The following is a 14,041-nucleotide window of genomic DNA, read 5'->3' on the forward strand; positions in this document are numbered from 1 at the left end:
CTTCCCTTTTCGCCCAGCTTGCGGGGTTCAAGCGACGCGAGGGCCCCGATAAGCTCTGCTCATGTCGGCCTGCCTGGCAGGATCCCCAAAATGCCAAATACGGTCGGGCCCCTGGTCTTCCTCCGCCACGATGCTCCACCAGTACTGCAGTGCACCCCCTAGTTGTCCTAGTAATCGGAGGAATAAAGACTTTGGAGCGAGGCGACACGAGGTTGCTTATTATTTCCTGACGGTGGTCGCGGTGGTTGCGTGGTTTGGGGTTCCTCGCTTCTATTGCCGTTCGACTGCGCTGCTTTCAGCCTCGCGTTCTGGTCACTCAACGTCTTTCTAGTGTACGACCGCGCCCCCTGTCAACTGTCCAACCGGCAACAGCACCTGATTGCAATCAACAACACGCTGGTTTATCAGGCTCGACGGAGACAAGACCTCGGTGAGTTACCAATGTCTTTAAATTTGTCAGCAACTCCGTATTTCTAGCAGTGCCTGTGTCATCGTGCTTCCCTTTTGTCCAACTCTCCTTTCTTTTTGCCTACTGTTATAGTGTGCAGACATGCACCGTGTTGAATTGCGTAGTCTATTATAACAACGCGGAACACACAATGCCGAACGTGTTCCGTGCATGCGTGCATTTGCAGGCCTTACAATTGGTGTTTTTTTGTTGCACTCCTGGCTCTTGTTGGTAACTGAATGGCGGTTGGAAGTCGCTGAACATTGCCTTTGTGTCATTTCATAACAATAATAATAATAATAATAATAATAATAATGAGTTTGCTCCCACACTGGAGCTCGCGCTATTCCGCCGACGACTTGACACTTGACTGACTCACGACTGCCATCCAGAGAACACGAGAAGTCCATCAAACCTTCGACTCGGCAAACCTGCAAGAAAGCACCACTCCCTGCTCAATACACAGTGTTTCGGGGAATTCACCCCTCATCAGTTGAGCTTGAGTAGGCTGAGGAAGATTGTGCCGGGAGTGGTGCTTTCTTGCAGGTTTGCCGAGTCGAAGGTTTGATGGGCTTCTCGTGTTCTCTGGATGGCAGGCGTGAGTCAGGCAAGTGTCAAGTCATCGGCGGAATAGCGCGAACTCCAGTGTGGGAGCAAACCCATTCCTAAACAAAACCATCGCCGAAGTCGCAACCTCTATTTCGTATTATTTAATAATAATAATAATAATAATAATAATAACAACAAATTGAATGTATCGTATGCCTTAGGTTTAGGGAAGACGAGCTGGATTCAAGCAGAATCCCAAAATAATAGGTATTATATTATAGATCAGCATCGTAACAGATTGAACGTTTCCCGTGTCAGTAATGCTTCAACCGTCCAGCAAGAAATCTATCGTCTGTCTCCTGGCATTTCAGCGTGTCGTGTGTGTGTGTGTGTGTGTGTGTGTGTGTGTGTGTGTGTGTGTGTGTGTAGATTGTTTTGTTCATTTTCATTAGTCTGAGGGGTAGGTACAATCGGGTTGAAAGTCCGAAGAAAAAAATTGACTGTCACCACCACTCGACCAGGACTCGAAGGAGATTGCAGTTTATTTTCATTGTGTTGTCTTGACTTCTGTTCATTTCTACTGAGAGCTGTGAGGCATGCCGTAACACTCCTCTGCCACGCCAAACTTCATTCGTATGATTCAACTGATTCGAAAGTTCCCGATCTAGCTAGATGTTCTCTTCGTGCTCCTTTCCAGAACATTGTGGCACGCCGCAAAATTGTAGCGTTCGCATTGTGGGGTATCTCAGAATAGGAGTAATCGATGTCCCGTCACTGTAATTTTGTCTGTCATACAGTGACTAGTCTCGAAGAGATTGTTTGAAGTCTTTTACATGAGTATTTGCCCGTACAGGAACTAATTCTTTGAGTAAAACCTACTAGCATCACGGATAAACGAGCGTCTGTCATGCAAACTCCTTGTGTCGCTTGAATCTGTGCGTGTCCTTGTGTCGTGGCCCACTCCGTTTATGCAGAAAAGGGGGCGGGCGGTCCGCATGCTAGCTATAAATATAGGGTACCCTGTAAGAAGGCCTTAGGCCTGTGGGGATTGCCCTATCAAAATTTTGATAATAATAATAATAATAATGCTACAGGGGACGAGCGTCTGTCATGTAAACTCCTCGTGTCGCTTGAATCTGTGCGTGTTCTGTGTCGTGACCCACTCCGTTTATGACGCTCGGTGACGCCAGAAAAGGACCTGTCATGTAAACTCCTCGTATCGCTTGAATCTGTGCGTGTCTGTGTGTAGTGCCCCACTCCCTTTATGGCGCTCGGTGACGCCAGAAAAGGACCTGGCTGGGCGCGGTCCGCATGCTAGCTATATGCTACAGGGGACGAGCGTCTGTAATGTAAACTCCTCGTGTCGCTTGAATCTGTGCGTGTCCGTGTGGAAGTTGCTGAAGAAAATCCCTTTTGTGTGTAGTTTCTTGGATGACTGGTGGCCATACAATGTAAGTTGCAGGGAATTTATGACAGTTGGGGGGGGGGGGGGGGGGATTGTGAGTAGATTGGCCACTGAACGGGGTTTCCTACCAGAACTTGAAGCTGTCTTGTGATTATCACAAAGACGAATGTGGAGAGATCTAGAGAGTGGAAAGGAATTTTTTTTAAAGTGTGGGCACTTGCAAAGAAAAAGGGGAAGAACAGCATGTGAATGAGCATATGATGAGAAAAGGTTGACATCTCTATTTTATTTTGTTTCACGGTCCAATGGCAGAAGCCAATGCAAAGGAGGGGACCCAGAAATGGCAAGAGAAAGAAAGAAAAGACAGAAAGAAAGGAAGAAAAACAAGAAGGAAGAAAGAACATAATGACGTGGAGATAGAGGTTGAATAGTTGGAATATGTAGGATGTCTTTTCAGACTTGAAGGGGTTAAGTCCTTCGGAATCTCACAGCCTAGAATTCCCCTCTAGTTGGCCTGACCTAGCACATCTCAACTCTCACGTCCATTGAAAGTAGACTTTCATGACCAATAATACTCATAAAAAGGACACACTTCAGGCTCATTACAAACATCTTGAAAATTTTTGTCTTCACAAGTATACTTTATTCCCGTAGCTATGCAGAAGACGTTACTTCAGTAACGTCTGGCGCTAGCCAGGGTCCACACAGCTTTAATTATTTTGGTGTTTGTTTGTTTGTTTGTGTCACGCCTGGCGCTATCCCGTATCTGTCCCGTACCGTACCGTACAATCAAACACAGCTAGCTGGCCACATGCAGCTGGCCACATGCAGCTGGCCGGAATATTCAAATAGGGCTTTCAAACGCAAGATCATAACGTGAAGCAACTTGGAAGAATGAGTATGAATGCGAAGTGTATGAGGGAATGCATGTAGGGCGATAGTGCGGGTTCGAATCCCAGGTTATGCCTGAAAAAAAAGGAGAATTGAAAAATTTATAACATCCCTATGCTTTTTTTGCCTATGTCATCAATGCGGTAGACGGTGTCGTATTACCTCGACCGTACCTGTCCCGTACCGTACCGGACCATCAAAGACGGCTGGCCACAATGCATATTCAAATAGGGCTTTCAAATGAAAGATCATAACGTGAAGCAACTTGGAAGAATTAGTATGTATGTATGCGAAGTGTATCGGGGGATGCATGCAGGGCGATAGCGTAGGGCCCTGAGCTTCCAAGCTCTCTCGTTTCACCTGACAAGTAGGCTTGAAAGTATACCTGTGAAGACAAAAACTTTCAAGATGTTTGTAATGAGCCTGAAGTGTGTCCTTTTAATGAGTATTATCGCATTTTTGTCTCAGAGGAAACTGTTCATGACCAATGTTGATGATCTAAGGAGAGATTCCTAGACTCATCGTTTTCTTCACTCCCCATAATCCAGGATAAATATTTATTAAATAATCTTGTTCTTAATCTTTTCTCCCTTTCCATCGTCATCATAACATTGGGCATGATTGCCCGTTTGACTTGCGATGTAAAATAAAAGCAATATAGATACAAGATACAAGTAGCACTCGCCCATACACACTATATCACTGCATTTCACGATTTCACACATTCTTTTAAGGAATACAACCATTGATAATCTCGAGGAGGAATATAAATTTTCAATGCTGGAGTTCCAAGTGGGAGTAAAGTGGCCAATGGAATGAGGTTTCAAAATGAGCTGCATGGAGGGGAAATACAATTCCCACATGAACTAAGGCAGGAAGGGGGTCAACAAACTGTGGGAATGCCCTATTCAAAATTTAATAATTTTTTAATAATATTAAATAACAAAAAAAAACATAACTCACCGTAATAGCATAGCAGGTGGCAATCTACTACACTAAAAAATTAAATAAATAAATGAAATTTAAAAAAATAATACACCATGCAGAGCCTTAGATCTTCACATGGCAGGCGCTAAGTGCTGTGTCACTGTAAGGAGGTGGCATGTACACGTTATGTATGTGTTTGGGGCTATCATGCTCTTAATGCTCGCTGTGGTGTAGGGGTAAGCGGATTTAATGATAGCTGGCATCGACCTCGGTCTTACCGGGGGGCCGGGACGGCATGCAAGCTATCATTAACTCTCGTGCGTCAGCAGTACATGGCATTGCGATGGCATCACTATCTGCGAAGCTCGAAGGAGCAAAAGCTGGAGTCCAAAAGTCCGTGCGCTTATTACACGAGGACATACGTGCACTGTTGAGGGGAAGGTGCATGTACCTAGGATTGTATTAATGGCGGGCCTGATCGCACACTTGTTTTGAAGATGTTCACCTCTGTTGAGCCATGGAGATGCGACTTACAATCGAGTGTGACCTCCTTCTCATATGAATGTCTTGATACAATTTGGTTCAGACCTAAAAATGGGTTGTGACTTACAATTAAGTGCGACTTATATGACTGCCCTATTCAAAATTTAATAATAATAATCGGGGAAATATGGTATAATTATTACGGTTACAACACGCCTACCTGTTGAAAATTCATTATTTCTTTATTTTTTTGGCAGTGAAAATGTGCAGTCGTAGCAATGTAAATGATAGATGTACTACTAATTTCCAAAACGTTTTCGCGTGACACACGTCAGTGGAAAGTCGTCACTAAATTAAAACGTTTTGGAAATTAGTGCATTTATCTTTTACATTGTTATGACTGCACAATTTGTTTCATTCTTTGCCATGTTATGCTTATTTTCGCCTCAACGGTTGTTCTTTTTTTGTCCTCTTTCAGACATCCTTGAAGCATTCCGTGTTGTGACGACCAGTGGATTCTCAACTTGATTTACGCCTGGACCCATATTCGCTCCAGCGGTAACCAATTGTAAGTCTAATATGCATGGCATTATACTTGTTTATAATTTTATCTTATAGAGAACACTTGAAAATGTATTCTGCTCCCACGTACTCACACCCAGGCACATATACACACACACACACACACACACTCACACACACACACACACACACACACACACACACACACACACACACACACACACACACACACACACGTGCACACACACATGCACACACACACACACACACACACACACACACATGCACACACACGTGCGTATCTTGTTTCAAACCTATGGTCTACTGACATATTTTTGGCGACAAGACGTTGAATATTTTTATTCCTTGCTTCATCATTCTCCGTATGCATCCAGATTCTCCTCTTTTCCCGGTCGTGAGCTGGTCTCAAGTTTTGTCGGCGTGCAAGCAGCCAGATAGTTACCTTCCCTCTCAGCGCGTCCGGTATGGCCATAGATAGTTGTTGTTGTTGTTGCTGTAATTTTTGTAATTTTTATTGTTAAAGGATTCCCCAAAGGCTTTCGCCTATCGAGGGGGTTTCCAAACTTTCCATCAGACCAAATCTGCAAAAGAAGTAATGAGCAATAGGTGAGCAAAGAAAGAGAAAAAGACATACCGTATTTCCTCGATTAATAGACCCGGTCTTTTGTTTTTTGAAGAGGGTTGGACCCCGGGTCTCTTATTTGGGCATGGTCCACTATATTTTCATCGGCACATCGCTGGAAATGGTGGTTTTTTAAACACGTCATAATATAGAACTTAATGAAAGAAATCACTAGCCACTACAAAAATTGTAGTTACGCAACCTAAAATCGGGTCCTTTTTGATCCACCAAGTGCTTTCTTAGTGCGCATGTGCAAAGCGATGAACTCAAATAAGAGACCGGGTCTCTTATTCGGGCATGGTCTACTATTTTTCCGTGAGGCCTCTAGGATGGTCTACTATTTGAGCATGGTCTATTATTCGAGCATGGTCCATTAATCGAGGAAATACGGTAGTCTAGGGCAGAGCTCTGCGCTTGAGCATATGATTGTAAGCTTGCAGAACTGGGATAATACATGTAAATGATAAAAAATGTGCCAGAGAAAAGCTTCTAAAGAATATGATGTGACACTACATATTCAACGGAATTCCTTTGTTGTTGTTGTTGTTGTTGTTGTTGTTGTTGTTGTTGTTGTTGTTGTTGTTGTTGTTGTTGTTGTTGTTGTTGTTGTTGTTGTTGTTGTTGTTGTTGTTGTTGTTGTTGTTGTTGTTGTTGTTGTTGTTGTTTATTTTTAGGGGTCAAAGGGGTGTGCCGGGTACCCGACCGTTAATCTCAGGTACCGTTAGTAAAAGGGTACCCGTTTGGATTTTGATGAACCAGTCAGTACGGAGCAACACTGCTGGGATCGTGTATTCCAGGGGGAGTCAATTATTTACAACTCCACGCTGGATGTCTGCATTGTTGCATTTTCGCACCTAGTAGATCTACTCCTGCGACTATCAGACACCAATCGATTTACAAATCACAATGTGATTTCAAAATGCAACCCGAGAACAGATGAATTAAAATCTTGATTTATGTGAAAATTGGGCAAAAAATTAAACATGGCTGCTAAAGGGTACCCGTTAACCCGTCCGTTTAGAAAAGTACCCATTCGTTAGTTAGAGGTACACCCGTTTGACTCCTATTTATTTTACTTCGCAGAGTTCTTGTAGTATTTGTGCCGCAGTCAATAAGACGAGCTGAATCGACATTTGTGTAAGCGTTACTCATGTCCATGCAGTGTAGAATGTGATTTCTTCCTACGTTCATCGTTCTAGTGCACATTGTCTCCACCATTTTACACTGCATGAATAAAGTATACACAAATGTCGATTCAGCTCGTCTTATTGATTGTGGTACTAAAATTGCTGTCTCCTCGCTGTAGTATTTGAACTATTTCAAAATTCGCAGTTGTTTTTGGCAAAGTGATCATGTATTACGTTCAGTGAGCAAAAGAAGGATAGCGTGGTAGCTAGTATGCTCATACCTTGTTTATCCGGGCGGTCAGGGACCGAGCACTGGCCGTAACTTTGAAATGTCCGCAACTCCAAATCACATACATTTTGATGGGGGGAAGGTCCAGATATGGCATGTGACGTCACTGTTTCTACAAAACGGTGACAAAAGAGTAGTAATATTTCCACCTGCAACGGGTGGCCGGTAGATCGAAGGGCCCACTACTTTGGGTTCATGAGAACCGAGTGATGAGTGCAGATGCGCAGGTCCCCATTACCGTAAAGTACCGCCAGAGCGCCCCGCCATCTCGTCCTTTCGTGGCCGCTTTGTGGAGGTGGATTCCTGTCTGTAAGTCATACGACACGGACCTTGTACAAACATTGCACATTGTGCAGTCAATCCGTACCCAGTTTACCTTCGAGCTCCACATAAAAGCATACCAAGTGTGACTTTAGTACACGAAGGTTCTCACATCCTACAAACTTAGTAGCATTCTGCCGTACGATTTTCTTCCCTTGGCTGTAAAATCAAGGTGGGGCGCTCTGGCGAGACGGGGCGCTCTGGCGGTACTTTACGGAACTAGCGTAGTCTCTAATACTAGCGCACTGGAGTGCATGACTATGCAGTCTAACCAAGACAAGACATAGCAAAGTTGCACACCAACCCACTTGGGTTGCTCAGAAATATCAAAGATTAAATAACGATGGGGGAGGGGGGGGGGGGAGCTTTGTAGTCGAGGGTTGGAGAAAAAAGAGCGCCAAATTCCTGCAGTATTCATTCACTCGCTTGACAATTTGATGGGCGAGTTGACTACAATGACAAGTCAATCACAAATCACATGGCGTGCTTTTCGCCGTGCAGGTTGTCGCAGCTCGTCAGGAATGACGAATTTCACTCATATAATGAGCAAACATTTTATATGCAGAAAAGAACTACTCCCGAATACACCTGTGCATGATATCTGTCCTAATTTAGTAAAACCTGACCGAATTTAGTAAAACCTGACCGAATTTCTTGCTCCCATATCCTGGACTGTTCTAGATCCAAATATGGCAATGAAGAATTGCACGAGTCGCAGTGTATACGCGTGTGCTTTTGTATGTATGTAGGGAGTCGTACAAGCCCGGGTTTGTGTGACTCTCCGTCACAGATCTACTCACACGATCAGCAATGTACATGTACGTGAACTGTGCCAAAAAAAATGACTTCGGCTCGATTTTGGTGCGGGAGGGCCCAGGAATCTCTATTTTTTTGTCTCGCTTTTTATGCATGAGGGCGCATGTCCATCACACTCTCAACCCTATAAACATCAAGATGGACTTTGTTTGCTGCTTTTGTGTCGTGTTCCCGTTTTGCATTCCTCTGTAGGTAGTGTAGTGTGTGTGTCACCCGGTATCCCAGGTTAGCCATGTCTGTCACTGCAACCATGCATCCTCAGGCAGTAAACCGCTTCAACAACAACAACAACAACTCTCTTGTTGGTAGCAGCACTCCTGACTGTGACTTGCCATTGTCCAAGGAGAATCCTCTTCAGTGCCCACACTGCGGCACCAAGCTGGCCAACCAGGCACGCTTGCTCAAGCACATGCAGCGTCACCGCGTACGCAGCGACGTCAAGTGTCTGGAATGCAGCGCCGTGTTTGTGGATGACGACTGCCTGCGTGACCACATGCGCAGTGAGCACATCCATTACAGCTCATCCTCTCCATCCACCAGCAGCAGCTCGGAGAGTGACTACGACGCTTCTTTCAAGCAGAGAGTAGCGCACCGCAGAGCACGACGATTCCGTTCAGCTTCTCGCAGCAGCAACATGCTCCGACTCAACATCACGGCTAAACCCATCCATGCTGCGATGACCACCCCTCCTCTCACTCCGGACAATGAGGCCGTTCGCCAATGGCCTGAGCCTCCTCTCACTCCGGAAAATGAAGAAGACAGGTCCAGGTTTGGCCAGTGGCCGACCGCTCCGCCCATGAATGAAGATACGACCCAGGTCAGTGAACCACCGCAGAACAAGCGGCGAAAGCACTCGTCCAACAGTGACACTTCTCTGAGCGCCGCAGAGAAGCAGTCAGACGAAGAAACCATCCCACCTCCACCAGCGCAGACAATGAGCATTCTCGAGCAGCTGCTGCGAAGAAAGACAGTGCTCCCTGTTTTAACCAGTACAGTAACCCCGATTGTGACGCCGTGTGAGTATAGCGTGCAGGCAATGCCCTGCAACACTCCCTACCAGCCGAATGTGTACCAGCGGCCGACGACCATCTTCCTCGCACCACAATACCAAGCACAGTTCTCTCAAGCACTCTCTCCGGACAATGTACAACGCCAGCAGCAGCAGCAGCACTACCAGCCAGCGCAGCCATATCACTTCACGAGCCCGTCTCATCCCCACAAGGCGACGCCGATGGAGCTGATCGCGCAGTCGTTCACCAACCAAATAAGTCAGGGTTCACTGGAAAAGCGGCAAAGCTTTCAGATGATGGAGAGGAACTTGGTGTGTGAACACTGCGACAAGCGCTTCCTCTACAAGTGCAACCTTGCTCGCCATCTCAGCGCCATCCACAATGAGCGCACGGTGAAGAGCGAGAAACCATCCGCTGGCCGTTCGCCACGCTCTCCGTTCAAAGTTGGTCCGGCAAGAGAAGCTGTTGTGACCGAGAAGAAGGAGATCGTCTTCTACAAGTGTGACGTGTGCAACCGCTCGTTCACTCAGAAGTCATCGTTGGTTCTGCACCAGCAAGTGCACAAGGCCACTGAGACATCCTACAACTGCTCGCTCTGCCCCAAGATGCGCTTCAGCTCGCGTGCCCGCCTCGAAGCGCACTTTGCACGCCACACAAGTGCCAACGCCGCTGCAACCTCCGGTAAACGTACCTCTGCACCGCAGAGTGACGATACAGAGCAGGCTCTATCCTCACCCAGCGAGTGCAGCAGCAGCAGCATCAACAGCAGCAGCTCTGATTTGTCGCCGCTACCAACCAGGTCCTGTGCCGACGCTACTCCAGTCTCAAGTCCTGAGTTCCCATCTGTGTCCGTACAGCGAATCCAAACGGGCAGCATGACGGCTTCACAGGGATACCGCATAGAATCCGATTCCTGCGATGAATTGCACGACCCTTATCGTTTGGTCATTGTTGACTAAGCTCGGTCATGAATTTCTCGTGCATGACACACATTCTCTTCTCTTCATCTGGTCTTGCCATGGCAATGAATTTAGAGATGTGGAGAGTTCAGTAATATAATATAATTTACTGCCTCTACCTGGATGCCTACATCGAGTAACCAGGTCAAACTAGCCAACTTGAAATAGATCTCAACAGTACGCTTATCCTCCACTTCTCCCAATAATGACGGTGAGTGGATAGTTCCGCCGATCCAGACTACTGGGGAAATAGCAATTCCTTTCAGTGGTGGCTGTCATTGCATGTACGCATACACTTACAGCTCTGAGTCTTATGGGCACTCTATACTTCTCTCCCTTTCCATCTCCCTCTCCCCATCTCTCCCGGTATGTCCGTCTGTCTGCCTGTGGGCCTGTCTGTCTGTCTGTCTCTATCTATCTATCTATCTATCTATCTATCTATCTATCTATCTATCTATCTATCTATCTATCTATCTATCTATCTATCTATCTATCTATTTATCTGTCTGTCTGTCTGTCTGTCTGTCTGTCTGTCTGTCTGTCTGTCTGTCTGTCTGTCTGTCTGTCTGTCGGTCTGTCTGTCTGTCTGTCTGTCTGTCTGTCTGTCTGTCTGTCTGTCTGTCTCTATTTTCTTTCTCTATTCTCTCTCTCTCTCTCTCTCTCTCTCTCTCTCTCTCTCTCTCTCTTTCTCTCTCTCTTTTTTTGTTTGTTTCCCTCTCGACCCCCGCCCCGCTCCCCTCTCTGTCACTCATACTCACACAAAGTCACATAAACATGATCTGGCACTTTTCATGTTTTAATTGTGTTAATTAAACACTGCCGATAATGAGTAACTCTTAACACATGTTTCTAATACTTGAGTGTGTTAATTTTTATAGTCATACAACCCAATCGCCTTTTCTTTTTGCGGCAGCCAAATATTGTCAGCGTCCTTTCTTCTAACTAACTTCCCCCTTTTCTCGGCCCCGACAAGGAAACGCAATAAATAGGGAAGGTGTTGTCACTGATTCCAGTGTACATCCCTTCAGCGATAACAATCTTCCAACTCAACCGAGATAATACCCCCCCCCTTTTTTTCTTTGAATTAATAGTGATTCCCTTCCGAACATGGTCACGCTTCGGGCCTGTTAAAAACCAAACCTAATTATTGCTTTTTTTTCTGCACATGCTAATCCTAGCGCTCTTGACCAAGAGCAGAATGCGCTTTGTCCATTGGCTGGAGCTTTACTTTTATGACCTTTCCATCCATCGATGCTTTCGCGAAACATCAACTGTACTTTTCGACGATTAAATCTAGTGCTAAGTTTCCACCACGAGATAGCCTGTAATACGCACTCACGAACTCCTGCAGCCCGTTTCGCGGCTGCCATTATGCCTACCGGTTAGATTCTATTATGTTGTCCGTGTTGCCCATATTTACGAATTGCAAATATTCTCCCCCTCCTTACGTCGGCTAATGAGTGTTCTGTTGCTGTCTGTAGCGCCGAATAACACCTCGTCCTTAAGTTATCCAAAATGATCTTGTCATTACTCTCAGTTGTTTTTTGTCTGACAGGCTTTATGCCGCTATAACGATCCATTTGCGTGCAATGGAAACTTTCCTCATCCCTGTCACACACAATTGTCTTGGCTGTTGCTGATTTTATTGCCAATGTGCTGTCAAGTGGAGGGAAAACTTATTTTCTTTTTCAAATCCGTTCACCTGCTTAATAGTTAAGTCATACTATTCCTTTGCTGCAATAGTTAGCTTTGCTTCATGGATGATTTACTTGAGTCAATGAGCATATTGATCGGATTTTCCCATCTCCTCTTTGTATGGTAGTGGTGCTCTCCGTCTGCTCCGCTGTTTTCGGGAGTGTGTGTGTGTGTGAATGTGTGTATGCGTGTGCATGTGTGTGTGTGTGTATTGTGTACACGTGTGTTCGTGCGTACATATGTGCATGTGTGTGTGTGTGTGTGTGTGTGTGTGTGTGTATGAGTGTGCGTGTGTGTGTATGTGTACACGTGTGTTCGTGCATACATTATGTACATGAGTGCATGTGTGTGTGGGTGTGTGTGTGGGGGGGGGGTTCTTCTGCTTAAAGATGTAATGTTGTACCTACCACCTGGTTTCAGGGCTCAAATTTGAAGTATACATACCTGTTAATCTGTCTGATGAGTGTTTTTTGAAACACGAAACTCGGAGTCACGAGAAGGATTTTTGGTCTCTGTTGTTCTGCCCTGTGTCAGGCACATAGCACCGCCGTTGGCGGTGGTCCGGCCAAGGAGGGGGGGGGGGGGTCCGGGGGGATGTCCCCCCGTAATTCTTTTGAAATTAGGTTGCAAAATCCTGCATTCTGGGCACTTTTGGCACTGTTTTACTATGGTGGTCGTGGTCGGGCGAAAAAGTGGTCCGGCCAAAGCCGGAGCGGCTGCTACGCCCCTGTGTGTACCTGTTAACCATGGACTACTTCTGGCTGGATTAACTCTTATGTAATCACTATGGTAGTGCTAGTGAAACTTATATCAGATCCACTCTGATTTACTCAGAATAGTACTAGTAGCGAGTATTACCTTCACTGGGGGCAGGGGTAAATGCAGTTGGATCCCCGGACGGATACCTTGATGCCATCATTCCTTTTTCTGCACCTTGTCCTCACACCCTTACTGTGTGTGGTGAGCCCGGGCCATAAGTGGGATCATTTCCACGTCCACGATTTTAGGGGTGTCGGCCGTTGGGCGGTTCAATAGCCAATTGAGTCATCTTTCCAAGATTCCTTTTGAGTCTCTCGCGAGTCTTGCTAGTCTCGCCTCTCTAGCTCTCCCGGGGAGACCCACGTGACCAGTTTTGGGAGTGAGCAAGTACAAGTGTGTGTGTGTGTGTGTGTGTGTGTGTGTGTGTGTGTGTATGTGCAATTGAGTACATTTGCAAGTGGGCGTGGAAGCGTTCGCGTACTCGCTGCCGCGAAAGCTCATGCAAGTGTTCACGTGCGCATGTGCGTGCATGTGTTCGCACAATGCACTTACATGATTTGGAATCTGCTGATGAGGAAAGCATCTTGAATGGTAAGGCCAGCGTCGCAAAACCACTGCATAAAATCAAATAGCAGCCAGCACATTCTGTACCGTCACATGATTATTGCTATCAAAATCAATTGAATATCCCCCTGTATTCACTGGTGTTGCCAGAATAGAACAACATACAACACTGTTCCTTGAAGTACATTGTATATTGCTGCATTATTACTCATTAGACTTGTTTAGAGCACCCAAAACGCATACTTATTTCTCTCTTTTTTCCGGTCTACTCACGGACGTGCAAGCTCTCTTTCTCATTTTGTATTACGCCACTTGCCCAGCTACAGATGCCCTTTTCTGATCGTTTTGTCAATTTGTCACCCATGGGCAGCTGCTGCATCATGTACTTCGCATCTCGTTCCTACCTAGTCCTCAGTAGGTGGTCTATCCAATTACTGAGCGGCACAACATGGAACTCTCTAACCCGCGATACCCCTCTCTAACAACTCTTTCAGATTATGATCTCACTTCGCTCCATTAGCTATCACCTTCTTCTGTCCTCCAGTCCATCATTGACTCCCTATCTCCCACATTATCTACAACCACAACACACATAAGAACACGGCTGCATGGGACTCAGTTTATCGTATCTGG

General features: G+C 45.8%; 1 protein-coding gene across 1 annotated transcript; it reads left to right on the plus strand.

Annotated features, from left to right (window-relative positions):
• The first annotated feature begins 213 nt into the window (after positions 1-213).
• Positions 214-12,185, plus strand: LOC135829741 (zinc finger and BTB domain-containing protein 20-like). The gene is made up of 4 exons (XM_065342131.1): positions 214-430; positions 5,182-5,271; positions 5,621-5,708; positions 8,614-12,185. The coding sequence occupies exon 4, from the start codon at positions 8,654-8,656 to the stop codon at positions 10,388-10,390; it is 1,737 nt and encodes a 578-aa protein (XP_065198203.1). The 5' UTR covers positions 214-430; positions 5,182-5,271; positions 5,621-5,708; positions 8,614-8,653; the 3' UTR covers positions 10,391-12,185.
• Positions 12,186-14,041: the final 1,856 nt, after the last annotated feature.

Source organism: Sycon ciliatum, chromosome 13 (genome assembly GCF_964019385.1).
Source record: "Sycon ciliatum chromosome 13, ocSycCili1.1, whole genome shotgun sequence".
Taxonomy (NCBI): domain Eukaryota; kingdom Metazoa; phylum Porifera; class Calcarea; order Leucosolenida; family Sycettidae; genus Sycon; species Sycon ciliatum.